General features: G+C 41.0%; 1 protein-coding gene across 3 annotated transcripts in view; it reads left to right on the forward strand.

Annotated features, from left to right (window-relative positions):
* The window catches only part of UBE4B (ubiquitination factor E4B), a 33,043-nt gene that overhangs the window by 5,452 nt on the left and 12,951 nt on the right, over positions 1–14,640 (forward strand). Inside the window, exons 2-15 of one of the 3 annotated variants that reach the window (XM_059487499.1) lie at positions 395–581; positions 3,344–3,479; positions 3,984–4,071; positions 4,285–4,429; positions 4,992–5,220; positions 5,681–6,088; positions 6,952–7,065; positions 8,861–9,002; positions 9,495–9,595; positions 10,286–10,400; positions 11,916–11,999; positions 13,529–13,585; positions 13,947–14,063; positions 14,172–14,270. In XM_059487499.1, coding sequence (XP_059343482.1) covers positions 395–581; positions 3,344–3,479; positions 3,984–4,071; positions 4,285–4,429; positions 4,992–5,220; positions 5,681–6,088; positions 6,952–7,065; positions 8,861–9,002; positions 9,495–9,595; positions 10,286–10,400; positions 11,916–11,999; positions 13,529–13,585; positions 13,947–14,063; positions 14,172–14,270 — 2,022 coding nt within the window. The remainder of the gene's footprint in view (positions 1–394; positions 582–3,343; positions 3,480–3,983; positions 4,072–4,284; positions 4,430–4,991; positions 5,221–5,680; positions 6,089–6,951; positions 7,066–8,860; positions 9,003–9,494; positions 9,596–10,285; positions 10,401–11,915; positions 12,000–13,528; positions 13,586–13,946; positions 14,064–14,171; positions 14,271–14,640) is intronic. The other 2 variants (XM_059487500.1, XM_059487501.1) reach the window with 2 other exon arrangements.

Consider the following 14,640-nt stretch of genomic DNA (forward strand, 5'->3'; position numbering starts at 1 on the left):
TCTCCTCTCCTCTCCTCTCCTCTCCTCTCCTCTCCTCTCCTCTCCTCTCCTCTCCTCTCCTCTCCTCTCCTCTCCTCTCCTCTCCTCTCCTCTCCTCTCCTCTCCTCTCCTCTCCTCTCCTCTCCTCTCCTCTCCTCTCCTCTCCTCTCCTCTCCTCTCCTCTCCTCTCCTCTCCTCTCCTCTCCTCTCCTCTCCTCTCCTCTCCTCTCCTCTCCTCTCCTCTCCTCTCCTCTCCTCTCCTCTCCTCTCCTCTCCTCTCCTCTCCTCTCCTCTCCTCTCCTCTCCTCTCCTCTCCTCTCCTCTCCTCTCCTCTCCTCTCCTCTCCTCTCCTCTCCTCTCCTCTCCTCTCCTCTCCTGCCGGAGGGGCTCACTCTCTGCTCTCCTCTCCCCGCAGATCCGGCGGCGGCGCCTGGCGCGGCTGGCCGGAGGCTCCTCGTCGCAGCCCTCCACCCCGCTGACGTCCCCGCAGAGAGAGACCCCGCCCGGGCCGCCGGGAGCAGCCCCAGCGGCGGGGCCCTCGCACAGCCTGGGCCTCAATGTGCACAGCATGACCCCAGCTACCTCTCCCATCGGGGCGTCAGGTAGGCCGGCAGCTCCTGGGGCTCGTGGCGTGTCTGTGTGCGTTCCTTACTCAGCTCCTCACTGTGCAGCCTGCGCTGCTGCTGCTCCTGCTCTTACTGAAAGTCATTTTCAGAAACAAATGGTGCAAAATGGTGAAAGAAGGTACCTTTTGTTTGAATTTTCCAAGTAATAAATGGTTTTCCATTTATTCAATTTACACTTGTTTTCCAGGTGTGCGTAAACTCGTGACATGTGCAATATGGGTTAGCAAAGCTTAAAAAAGTTTGTAATAAAGTTCATTATTACCTGATATTATGGAAAAGATGTGTCAAGGAGACAGGAAAATCCCTTTCAAGTTTTGCAACACAGTCTCTGTTGATTGGTTTCTAGGTACATTCAATCGGTCTCAAGTTAATTTTTGATCTTTAGTTGCAAGCAATCAGCAAAATTAAAAATAGCAAGCCGTGACTGGACATTGTCAGTGTAAGAATAAAGTATTTGCTTTCTGCTCTGTATTACTTTGCCAATTTCACTATTTACTGGAGGGAATAAAAGCAGGATATTTACGAATTGTATTTATTTCAGAAGATGCAACAAATAACTGATCTGTTAAAATCATACAAATGCAGCAAGCAGGGGAAGTTGGGAGGGTTGCTCTATAGAGAGAGGAAGACAAAATTAATGTATTTATACCACATTTGACCTGACAGAAATTAATTTTGATTTCAAATTATCTGACTTGGGAATCAGGACAAATTGGTGTGTTTTCCAGTATTGTGATCTTTATCTGAAAACTTAAATTGTTTTGCATGTTGTGTTACTAAGCTTAGAGGTTCTCAAAACCATCCCAGAACAAATTCATAATGGTTCTAACAAGATTTCCAATATGATTTCTAACAGTTTAATAAAAATAACATTTTTCCAATGGTCTTTGATGAGCTTGCAGAATTCATTAACATTTACCTATTTGCTTCTTGAATTTTCTGGTTTTCCTTGTGGCAATTAGAGTATTTTACAAGCGTCAATCTTGTAGTTTAATTACAGTGCTGTTCAGAAATACCTAGAAGTGACTCCTTCCTGCTTGTTTTGTTTCCTTACATCCAAAGCAGGACAGAGAAAAGCTATCAAAAGCATTTCCTGAGATAAACTCATTGCAGATGGAATTTAACACTCTGTATTGTTCTCATGACTAAAGGCAGCAACCCAGAGGTGGAGGTGACTTCTTTTTCTTAACAGCGGTGCAGAGTTCACTCTCTGTGTTCCCTCAGCCTGTGGGTACATGACTGTTTTGATCCATCTGAGGTCTGACTCTTGCTGAAAGGAGCATTTGTTCCTCTGCTGTCTGTGGCAGCTGTGCGATGAGGGGGATTGTGGGCTTGATACAAATGAAAACTAACTTAGGAAAAGTAAATGTTTAATTTCCAAACAGAAGAGGTCCTGATCCATCCTAGGGCACAACTGGATAAACAATACTGGCAGCAGAGCAGGAGGTGTGGAAATGTGTACCTGGAGGTAGAAATGTTCAGGTATTGGTAGGTTTATTGAAGTTTATTGAGGTTTGAAGTGCTCAGACAGTGAGGACCGTGGAGATTTCTGTTTTGAGAATTCCCCAGGACAGTGCCTGACTGTACTGACTGGATTGGCTGATGACCCAAAGCAGGAGTTTTTAGTGTTTGCTTCCTGCAGTGCCATTCGTGCAGCTGTTTAATAATGTGTTACTTTTTCACATCAGGGTAAGAGCTTTGGTTAAATTGGGGAATGGATCAGGAAAAAAATATTCATAACATTTTATCTTGTGTGTTAGTGTGGCATAAATGAAGACTCAGCTAATGCTGTGTGGTTTGCAGCAGTTCCTTTCAGCAGCAGACTGAAGTGACTGCAGAGGATTTTAATTCATTTGGACACACAGAGAGCAGCTCCAGCAGAGTGGTGTCCTTGTAAGCATCCATTGTTCTAAGGAGTTGCCTGTCATGGTGAGATCAGACATAGGAATCAATTTAATGGAAAATATTATTATTTTGTATGTATTTTGAAAATACCTTAGAAAACCTAAACCCAGTGTTATCAGTGACAACTGGAACTTTAGGTGTCAGGTATTTTATTGGATACCTGATGTAGCAAAGTAGAGATGCAAGTAAATTCTGGAAGATCTGTATGAAGAGATGGCAGGTTGAGGAGAGCTGTTAATGAGGGCTGCAGCATCACTGTTAAAGTACATTTTCCTGGCTATAAGAGTAAGACCCCAAGGGAATGCAGAACAATGCAGTCCTTTGCCCTGGTGGGCCCTGTTTGCTTTGGTCTCTTTTGTCCGCTGACTTAGCTAGATTTTCTTTGTGAAGAGGTAGGAGGAGAGATGAACTCAAGGAATATTTTTTGCCCCTTTATAATTGATGATGTAACTCCATTGTAATGGCCCAGTGTTAAGTTCTGTTCTGATAGGACAGTCTTTAGAGGGGCTCTGACAATGTCTGAAGGCAGTAGACACAGCAACCTTGTAATAGATCAGTTTTTAGAGGAGTGGATCTCTGAGCACCTCGTGGATGCAGGTTTATCTTTGTTCTTTGTTTAATGCAGGTAAGCATTCCTACATTGCTGCTTCAAGGGAAGGTAGAAAATGTGATTGTCTGCAGTCAAATGTGGTTATTAACTTTTATTTGGTAATGCAGTGCTAAGAATGGTTAAGAGCTGGACTGAAAAACAATATTTCCTCTCCTTTTCCATCCAAATAGTGCAGTGCCTTCTCACTGCTGTAGCAGTAATCTTGGTGGTGCCTTTTCTTTAGGAGTAGCCCACCGAAGCCAGAGCAGCGAAGGAGTGAGTTCCCTCAGCAGTTCTCCATCAAACAGCCTTGAAACCCAATCTCAGTCCCTCTCTCGGTCTCAGAGCATGGACATTGATAGTGTCTCCTGTGAGAAAAGGTAAAAAATGCAGCTTGTAAAGGTGGCAAAAATGGCACAATGCTGGTGTTCAAAGCTCTTACAGGACAAGGCTCTGCCCTCTCCCCCTCCCAGCTGTGTTAATGCAGTAGGGTTAATGCTTAAAAGTCATACACTGGTTAGACCACTGTAATGCTTTTTCTAGCCTGGTTTTAATGGGGATTCCTGACCTAAAGTGGTAAAAGACAAAACATTATCTGAGACATTAACAGATAAGCATGTCTGGTGGGTATAATTCAGCTACTCTATTTAAAAGAAGAAGGTTGTGGGATGTGATAGCTGTGTAGTTTGTATTGCCTGCTGAAGAAATTCAGAGCTCTAATGTAATATGAGAAACATTTATCAACCAATGATTTTAATTGCTGTTTGTGCAGTGCTTTCTCTGCTGCATCTGCTTAAGGGGACATTTTTTCAGTCAGCATCTTACAGAGGACTGTCTGCAGCTTTCTACAGTTAATGGGCTTTTTCTCTTGTTTCCACGTGCAGTATGTCCCAGGTAGATGTGGATTCAGGAATTGAGAACATGGAGGTTGATGAGAACGATCGCAGAGAGAAGCGGAGTCTGACGGACAAGGTGAGCCTTGGCATTTTCTGCCCTGTCAGTAATAAAGTCAGTTGGTAAAGCCTGGCCTGCATGGGAACACTCCTCCACTCAGGGCTGGGGGCAGCAAGGAAAGGAAATCAAACCTTATGAGTTAAGCTGAAGCCTCTTAAGGAAGATCTGTACCTAATCGTACATTGACTAATACAAGTGCAAATCGGGTGTTGATTGTTTTGTTCCCCCCAGGAACCTCTGTCAGGGTCAGAAGTGTCGGAGGAACAAGCTCTTCAGCTGGTCTGTAAGATCTTCAGAGTCTCTTGGAAGGACAGAGACAGAGATGTTATTTTCCTGAATTCACTCTCTGCCCAGTTCAAGCAGAACCCAAAGGAAGGTGGGTTCCTGAGCAGGAGGCACTGGCTGCTTCAGTTTATTTTTTCAGAAATGTTTTAGTGAGTTAAAGGATTGTTCTTGCATCATAGTAGACATCTAACATTTAATCTGATAAGCCAAAATTTCCTGATTATTTTATATAATAGACTATATATTCTATGTTAGCTGTAAGATACACCAGAACAATTGTTATTTTGTGTGTGTGGGGTATGTGCATGTTTTGTTTTCCTTTCTTTGACACAACTTGCCCAGCTCAACAGCAGGGTGGGAAAATATGAGTGGAACACACAAGACAAGTTTAATAAATGACTGTAGGAGCGTTAGGTCATCTATGATCTTCTGTGTTTTCCATAAAGGCTGTACTTTTTGTGTAGCTTAATTCCAGAACTTAGGTTAATATAGACAGTGATTATTACAAATGTGTCAGTGCGTTGTTTTTGCCAAAAGCAGTTCTCAATTCACAGAAGTTTGTTTCTGTCCTTTTTTTCTCTGCTAATATTTACACCTGACTCTTGGGTAGATGAAGACTGAGGTGAGGATATTGATTCTTTTCTTCTTAACAGTGTTTTCAGATTTTAAGGACTTGATTGGGCAGATTTTGATGGAAGTGCTGATGATGTCCACCCAGGCAAGGGATGAGAACCCCTTTGCCAGCCTGACAGCCACCTCCCAGCCCATTGCTGCAGCTGCCCGCTCTCCTGACAGAAGCCTGATGTTAAATATGGGCTCCAACCCTGGAAGCAGCCCCATGTTCTGTAATGTGGGCTCCTTTGGTTCCAGCTCGTTGTCCAGGTGACTTCTGATTGTAACTGAATGCTGATTTCACTTGAATACTGATTGGTAGACTAGAAGAGAGAAAAGGGCATAGAAGTGTCCCAAGAACAATAAATAGAATGGATTTTTAAAGCTTTTCAGTCTTTTTCATGTGAGTGTCCCTCCATGTCACCCTTTTTGATTACACTGCCATGGCTAGGAATGTATTTGATAGACTCAAGCCATGTAACTGTTTTCTGCTGAGAAGTGTCCCTAGCTTGCATCACGAAGGCCATGATTTTTAAAAGTGTGTAGATTGTGCCATAGTTTTATTGAACAACAGTAGAAAAGAATAATGTGTGTGAGCTGCAAAAATATTGCTGAAGAGTCATCAGAAGGGCAAGAACTTCTCTTGCTCATTTTATCTTTTTCACCCTTTTTCTGCATATCCTAAATTGTTGCTTTTTTTTTTTCTTTTTCCCCCCCGTAACTGGTTTAGTCTCTATGGGACTAGTCCAGCTCCTCCTACCACTTTCACAAGCTATGTACCAATGACTGGTTCATCTCTTACCCCACCAGCCAGTTCAGTTGCCACCCCAGCAGTGGCTCCCATTTCTGCCAGCTCTCAGGTGGCAGCAGCCAGCCCCTCGTGGACCCAGCCCTGCTCCCCGCGGTACCGCCCCTACACCGTGGCGCATCCCGGAGCCTCTGCTGCCGCTGCCCCGCGCTCCCCGAGCGTTTCCATCCCATCTAGCTCTCCAAGTCCTCCAGCCACGGCTGCTGGCCCTGCAGCCATGCCAGTCATCACTTCCAGACACAGGCCCACAGCCATGGGCCCACCTTTGTTTACTGCTTCGCCCGGTGCCTTGCGCAGGCGTCCTTCCTTACAGAGCAGGATTCCTCCTAGGTATTGCTCAAGAGCAGAGTGTGTTTGCTGTGTGCCCTGCAGGGTGTGGCATCAGCCTGCAGGATGGAAGAACTCATGTTTGTGCTGAGCTCACCCTACTCACCCCGAGTTGATTTCTGTGTTTGGCTTTGTGCTAATACCTTGACTTGCTAACCAGGTGTCTTTGACCTGCTTGTGTGCGTTTGAGGTGTGATGTAATCACTTTAAAGGCAGCAGTACGGTTTTAATTTCTTCCTCTTGGTAGATCCATTTCAGTTAAGCTATAAGCTTTCTTATAGTTCAGTTGCTGCTGTTGGATGGTAAACCACATAAAACTCCTGCTCCAAAATCAGTTTTCTCAGTAGGGCCTTAGTTAATTTGTTGAATGCTGCTACTTGCTGGACTGGGTTGGATTTGATTCCCTGGTGCATAGATTTAAATTACAGTTCAGCATGTTTCAGAATGCCAGGCTAAATATCACTGCTTTTCCTCTCTTGGCTATTCCTGGAATCCCTTGTTCCTGCAGGAGGGAGAAACAAAGACACACGGTTTTGAGACCACAGCTTTAAAGTCATTACCTTAGAAATGTAATATTTATTATTCAGTCATGTCTAAACATTCCACTTTAGACATCATCTTTATTTGGTCTCAAAAGTTCTTTTTCAGTTTTCAGGTTGTAAATGTGTGGTGTTTATGATACCAGAATAACTTGTAGTAGTGTAACAAAGCATGTTAGTATGGTCCTGGTTTTACTAACGTGGAGTTACCTGTTGTCTGCACGTTTAGAGAAGGTGATTTTTGACAGACATAAAAAGAAAAGCTACCATTTACTTTTTCTTCTGGCTTAAAAAATCTGATGGCCTTTTCCATTTTTGTTGTGGTAGTTTATACGACAACCCTTTCTCCCTCCTCCTTCTTGCTGTTTCTGATGTGTCTGAGGACAGTAGTGATGAAGAAAATGAAGACGATGATTTTTCTTGTGTCCAGTTTGGGTCCAGGTATTGAAGAAAGAGAATGTAACCTGCATGTTTGGTTGTTTAGGAACTAACAGCCTGTCTAGTGTCAAGTGATCTTCAAAGTAATTTGGGGAACAACTGAGGCTGAGGATGTGACTTGGCTGGCTCGTTAGGTTGGTGTGTAAACACGGGTAATGAGTGCAGTCAGCTCTCCTTTGGACCCATGACTAAGGGAAATGCTCATCATACAGTCTTGTAGGCCTAATGGACGTGGTTCTGAGGTGTTTGAGTGGAGCTTCTCTTGGGCTGCATGAGTAGAAGGAACAGTATTTGCCCATGGCTGTAATTTTAAAGCCCTGTGCGTGTTCTCCTATGAAAAAACTGGAAAATGAGGGCAAGGGTGAACATGCACCTTCCAAGTACCATCTCCTCTTTTCTACTTCAGTCTGATTTCAAGAGAATGAACTTGATAACACAGCTGTAGGAGGGCTTTGTGTATGTGGAATTTAGGATTATTTTCCCCACTGTTTTGTTTAGTTTTTATCCTGTTGTTGACTCAATCCAAATGTTGGATTGAGTTGCCAAGGTTTGGGCAGGATTTCTGCTGTGCTTCTGAGGTTTAGTGTGTTTATTGTGTCCTGGCATTTTGCAGACAGCAGTAAGTTGTTGGAACATAAACACAGTGGCTGTACAGCTATGCACAGCTGGCACACTGAAAACACCAAGGCATTCAATGTGTGTGCAGCATGGATGAGCTTTGTGTTAGAACAGTTGGAGTTATTGCTGCAGTGAAACCTTTAGCAGAATGACTGTAGAACTAGCAGGTTTTCATAGAAATTTATGTTCTTAAAAGAGTATTTTTTAAGCTGGATGTAAGAATTCAAGAGGTTTAAAAAAGAGACCATTAAAAAAAACCCCATGTGCATGGTTTTGTGGTTACTGAGCACTATTTCAATAGAGCTGTGTTTTACATGGGTTAGTTTTAATTGAATAACTGAAAACATCTCTCTGCAAACAGACATTGCTGCTATTAGAATGTTGTGTTTCTTAGCATCTGGTAGCTCAGCGTGTGAACAGCAATAACCTTTCCTGGATTTATTGGTTGGACTGTAAAGTTTGCACAATAGATTTGTATGGCTCAATTATAGTAATGTAAATTATTTTACAGTTTAAAGGAAATTCCAGTTCTGACAGTTTGTAGTTTAAAATATATTTTTTAAAAGCTGCATTTAAGGAAACCAGTACTCATATTTTCCAGTTTAGGATCTGAGGCTTATAAATTGGTCTTCATTCAAATCTATCCTGACTGTACACAGACTTTTCTTTGAGAATTGCAGCAGACCATCCAAGTAATTGCTGGTTTTTAGATTTCATTTGCATAAAGTGAATATATCATGTCTCTAGTCTCTTCTGTAAAATGAGGATGTTATTTTCAATTAACTTTGTCAAGCTGTTATGTAGAGAAGAATTTTGTAGAGATAACAAGTCTGAGATTGAGAGTTGTGGGTCTGTTCTCACTTTTGTATTCAATTTCTCTCATCTCAAGGATGGTTTTGGTTTTGTGGGTTTAGTTTTTGTGTTTACAATATCAGTGTTTTCTTTTCCCCACTGAGGCTGTGCTACTTAATGAAATGATGTTTTTTACTGAACTGCAATGAACTGAGTTGAAATGAAATGATCTTGAATTATCACAGAAATTACCCAAACCTCTGAGCCCTGTGTGTGATGGGATGGAGTGTTCAGAGCACTGGCAGAGGAGTGTTCATGAATTGTTTGACTGTGCACAAGTGAAGAACTCTACTGAATGCTTTGTTTCTGCTTTTTGTGTGTTTTAAAGTGTGGGAGGCTCTGGCAGCTCGAGTGTTTCCGATTCCTGCAGTGACCACTTCACCATTGAAAACTGTAAGGAGACAGAGATGCTGAACTACCTCATTGAGTGTTTTGACAGGGTTGGAATAGAGGAGAGAAAAGCACCAAAGGTATGTTTCACATGAGTGAGGTTGTGTCAGTGCTGTCACAAACACTCCTCTGACTCATTAGTGGGGAAAGTTGGTGGCAATAATATTCTTGATGGCTTTGTTGTAGAAATAGATTTATTGAATTTATTGGGGCCCTTTGACTCTTGTTAATTGAGCAAATTTGAGTGATGCATTTATTTTATATCTCTTAAATAAGCACTCTTAGGAATCATCCTTCCCCTCTTGATCTACTACATTTTATCCAAGTTTATTTCATGCAAAATGTTTTTGTGACAGCAGCTCCCTGTCATTGTTCTGTGTTCTACTCCAAGCTTTTGCTTCTGGGGAAAAAACAACCAACCCACACTTTTTATATATAATCTGGAAGGTTTTAACTGGAGTAGTTTTAATCTTAGTGTCCATATTACATTTATACTGCACAAATAAATTTATGCTCTTTCCTGTGTGTTCTGTATGTAATTTCTGATTTGTACTAAAATTTATTTTTATCAGATGTGTAGCCAGCCAACAGTTAGCCAGTTACTGAGCAACATCAGATCCCAGTGCATTTCACACGCTGCTTTGGTGCTACAGGGATCCTTAACTCAACCAAGGTAAATCCAGCTAATGTTAATCATGAGAGTTACTGTCCCAGGGTCCTTTTCTCCTTCTGAGGATTAGACAAGAAAACGAAGATCAGTTGTTGCAGCAGGAGAATTCTGTGCCAGAGGAATAGTTTGTTGCTTTACAAGTGATGAGTTGGTGGGGAGCAGTTTGAGTGCTTTCTATCTGCATTTGGGTGAAATCAGCCAGGGTGATGTGAACAGTTTAAATGGGGGATCAGGGACTGAGAAGAAAAGAGACCCTTCTTTCAGAATGCTAGGAAGCAGTTAAAGTTGGTGTTAAAAGTAATGACTGCATTAATTCAGAAAATACTCATGTTATGTTCTTTTTTAATCTGGAAAAACCCATGTAAAAAAAATGTTGTTCCTTCACCAATTGAGCTTAACAAAGAGGTTTTTTTATTAGAAGGGGTAGAAGGAGCAACCAGTTACTACAGAGAAGCTGTTGTTTCCTTCCAGCCTCGTTAACTGAAGTGTGATGTTGGCAGCAGCATCTGTTAGAGAACAACCTTTCCCAAAGTAACTTGAGCAGACAAGATTAGTTACTTCTCAAAGGAATAGGTGTACCCAGACATTGCTGATGTGCTTGCAGACACATCCTTGCATGTGACTGCTCTGATGTTTTTGTGAATACTAGTGCAGATAATCAGTACATTTTATTTTTTTTTAATACAAATTAAGGTCATTGCAGCAGCAGTCTCTGCTGGTACCATATATGCTGTGTAGGAATCTCCCATTTGGCTTCATTCAAGAATTGGTGAGAACAACTTACCAGGATGAAGAGGTGTTCAAACAGGTGAGGCATAGGTCAAAAATAGCTCTAGCACATGGTTTTGTAATTTGCAGTACCCAAGAGAGTGGATTTCTACCCATTACCTCTAGGACTAGCAGCCTGTTAAAGCAACTGGAGTTTGGTTTTGTTCTTTTTTTAACCCATTTAGCATTTTGTGAAAAAGACTGACTTTCAGTATTTGCTGGTTCTAAGTATTAAAAGTGTTTTTGCTAATAAGCAGCAACACTAATGTAGGAGTGGACTACTTGGAATGTGCAGGCATATATTACAAGATTGATCTTGGTTTTCATTCTTTTGTATGAAATTCCTAGAAATGTAGGTGTTAAGACAGCAATCTTCAGTAATCTTACTCAGACTTATGGTGTTTGCCATCTTGCAATCTTTACCCTTCTTTGCATCTTTAATAATTTGTGTGTAAGGTGCTAAGAGCACTTTACAAATCCTAGTCCAGTAATTCTTCATATTTACAGAGAAAATGACTGAGAAACATGGGATGGTCTGTTCTGTGTGTCAGAGTAGCTCACTGAGATGAAAAGTAATTAAGATACAAAACTAGCAAACTTCTAGTCTGTATAGTGTAAAGCAGATCTGTAAGGGTGTAGTTGTCTCTAATTAGCACTCCCATAGTAAGATTTGATTTGGCTCTAAAGGGGCCTCTGAAATGGCATTTGACCCTTCCAGTTTTGCAAAGAATGACATTAGATAATTTTTATGTGTAGTGCAAGTAACTATTGATAATTTATGTTTCTGTCTGGACTCCTGTTAGTAGAGGTTCACGTAGAGAACAAAAAGCAGATGTAAAAGTGTAAGAGGTCCTGTCCTGGAGAAGAGAAGCATTCCTGGGGTTGAAGCACGTGGCCATCTGTGCAGTGCTTTCCTGGAATGCTTTAATAACATTTTATGTCTCTTCACAGGAGCAACAGAATATACTTTAAATTCAGTGGGACTCCTGTTGTTGTTGTTGTTGCAAAATTACTATGGGTTTATTTTGTGAGGGTGTAGTTGTCAGAACAGTGTGATTGGGACTTACTAAATGGGTATAATTACTTCTGGTTAATAAGTTCCTGTCAAGTCACTTCCTCTTTCCTAACAACCCTTGACTGCTGCTTATTATCTTTACCCACTTACACATCATGCAGAATTAGAGCTATATTATTGCCCCAAGTGTACAGACAAATAAATTATTCCCTATTTGGGCAGTAGGTTGTGGGACACCTGTACAGAACCCGTGCTCTCATTTGTGTCTATAGCACACAGGGAACTTGCTTGCAGAGATTATGCAGGGAACTCAATGGAGCAACACCCCATTGCTTAAACTACAGCAAACAAGTTGGGTTTTAGCTTTGAATACTCTCTGGAGCCTTTGGGCTTAACTGATACAAATGAAAAAAAACCAAACAGTTTTTGTTTTGTGTAAGTTGCACTATTTGAAGAATGAGCAGACATTTCATGCTTTGTATGGCAGTAATTTGATTGTTTCCTGTTCTTGAGTAAAGTAATTTACTTGTGTTTTTACAGATCTTTATTCCCATCTTACAAGGCCTGGCTGTGGCTTCCAAAGAGTGCTCCCTCGATAGTGACAATTTTAAATATCCCCTTATGGTAAGGACTGTCCATTTCTAGAAGCAGTTTCTTTATGTTCACTGATAACACGCAGATTCTAAGCAAGATAACACTTCAACATTTTGGGGATTCTTTTTTGTAAGTGGATTGCTATTAAACTCTGTCAGAAGATTAATGGGGCATGAGATGTGTAAAGAACATGAAAAATTCAGTAGAGTGGGAGGCCAATAATGTCTTAAGCTTAATGAAGACTGTATAGTGGACTACTCAAATGTTTGTGTGTATTGCTTTATATAAAATTATCAAATATATGGATGTCATCATGCACAATACTGTGGAGGGTTATAAAATCCCAATAAACTTCTCTCAGTTTAACTCTGGAGAATAACACCCAATATCCATACCACTCTAGTTTAGACTCAACTTTTATATGTGAGGAAATTCAAATAGGTTGCATTAAACCCCAAATTATTTGAATTGGAATCTATCTACTGAGAAAAATATCTTAATATTCCCTGGCTGAAAAGCTGAGGGGGTTATTTTTAGTCTTTTTAAAATTCCTACTTTAGTCCTAGGTCTGCTTCCCTCCTACTGTTTCTATTGACAAAACAAACCAGTCTTTTGCAAAGTGTGTTTGGCCACCAAGGAGCAAGCTGGATTCTTGGTAAATTGAGCATTGTCATCTTAACACCTTCGGATCCTTTTAGGATCTTCGGTGTATGATGCCAAAAATGGCTGTTAAATCTCAGGTTTAATTTGTACTTATGGTAATCACCTGGACTAGGATGCTGCAAATCAAACTGATTGAGTAACTCTGTTACTTGGCAAAAACCAATAATTTTTCTTTTTTCTGCTTTTGTATTTTCCTGCTTTTTTTGTTTGTTGGCTGGAAAGAAGGACTACCTGAAAACGAGTCTGTGTTTTCCTTATCTGTAGTTGGCACAGTGTGCAACAAAAGGGTGGAATAGCAGTCACTCACTGTAGTGCAGGTGAGGACTGAGAACATGTAACCCAGGACAAGTGGGACCCAGCAGGATCTTTGTGTTTCCAGAAATCTCTGTTATGGCTGCTTGCTTCTTTCTGTGCTGCAGTTGAAAGTGAGCTGGAGATCTTGGATAGGATTCTTTGTTCCTGGGTTCTGTGTTCATTTGACGTTTTTCCACTCCGATTCAGAAGACAAAGGCCTTGGTGTATGGATTAAACAATTGCTCTATTTATTATTGTTACTGGTTTTAATGGGGCAGGTCAGGAGTCCAGCACAGGCATTGTCATGTTCTGAGCAAACAACAATTTGCACAGCTAATCTTTGAAATAAGTGCAATAATTTGTTATCCTGTGAGACATGTTGGCTCTTTTTAAATGGCTTGGAGCAGATGTAAAAGCTAAAATGGGAGCAGGATGTGCTTTAGTTCTCTTTGGACATTTTCACTGTGATTGTGAAGCTTTTCCACTGATCAAGTGAGAAAGCTTCTGCTCTTTCAGCAGTCTGTCATAGTAAGCTTGTTTGTTGCAGACAGGTTACTTAAGAATTACTCAAAAAAGTATTTTTTACTGGGATTTCTTTATAGGCACTATGCGAACTTTGTGAAATCAAGTTTGGGAAAACGCACCCCATGTGCAGTTTGGTGAGTGTCTCCAGTTTGAGTTTTCTCTAGTTAAAAGAACCATTTAACTTATTTTGGTGGTGTTGTACAGACCCTGTTGATAATGCTCTCCAGAACTCTAAGCAAGAGCTACTGGAGCCTCTCATGCAAAACAATAGGTAAAATTAAGCTGGTAGAGGGAATCCTTTACCCTGAGAATTTATTAAAACTGGGACAAACACGAGTTGCTTGGGTTGCTGGAATACTGAGGAGATGGTTCCATTTTGCCATCAGCATGACTGAGTGTTGGAGGTTGGAGGCTGTATGGCAGACACTGGAAGGGGACAAAGCAGGATGGCTGACACAGCAGCTTTGAAGAACTTGCTGTTTCTCCTATTTTTAGGTTGTCTCTTTGCCCTTGTGGTTGCCTAAATCTTTAAGCCCAGGCGCAGGAAGAGAACTGCAAAGACTTTCCTACCTTGGAGCCTTCTTCAGTCTGTCTGTCTTTGCTGAAGATGATGTAAGTGTCACAGAAGGATGCTGATGTGGTGGGGTTCTTTTGTTGTGAGGGGTTTTTTACTTACCCAGAACATTTCAATATGTTTGCCAATATTCATCTTACTTTCAGAACAAAGTAGTTGAAAAGTACTTCTCAGGGCCTGCCATTACTCTTGAGAACACCCGGGTTGTTAGCCAGTCTTTGCAACATTACCTGGAATTAGCAAGGGTAAGTATTCTTATTCTTTAAAAAAAAAGCATAATATGTGGATTTTTTTGGTCTTGACATAGATGAAGAATATAATCTAAAAAAATTAGCTTCTGTCTTAAACCACAAACCTTTCAGGACATGGCTGAAATGAATTGGGGAAAAAATTAGAGTGCTAGGAATATTTCTCTAAGGCTGTATGCCAATTCAGAAAATATCTGCTCAGTTAGTCATGAGTTACAGATCATGTTAAAGGTTGAGTAAGTGCATACTGTGTTAGTAGTGTGTTGCACTACTCTTGTATTTATATCTTTGGTTTAACTAATGTCATGACTAAGATGCATATAAAGGTGGTGATAAGACTGTAACAGAAGTTTTACTGAATTTTGCA

Source organism: Ammospiza nelsoni, chromosome 22 (genome assembly GCF_027579445.1).
Source record: "Ammospiza nelsoni isolate bAmmNel1 chromosome 22, bAmmNel1.pri, whole genome shotgun sequence".
Lineage (NCBI taxonomy): Eukaryota > Metazoa > Chordata > Aves > Passeriformes > Passerellidae > Ammospiza > Ammospiza nelsoni.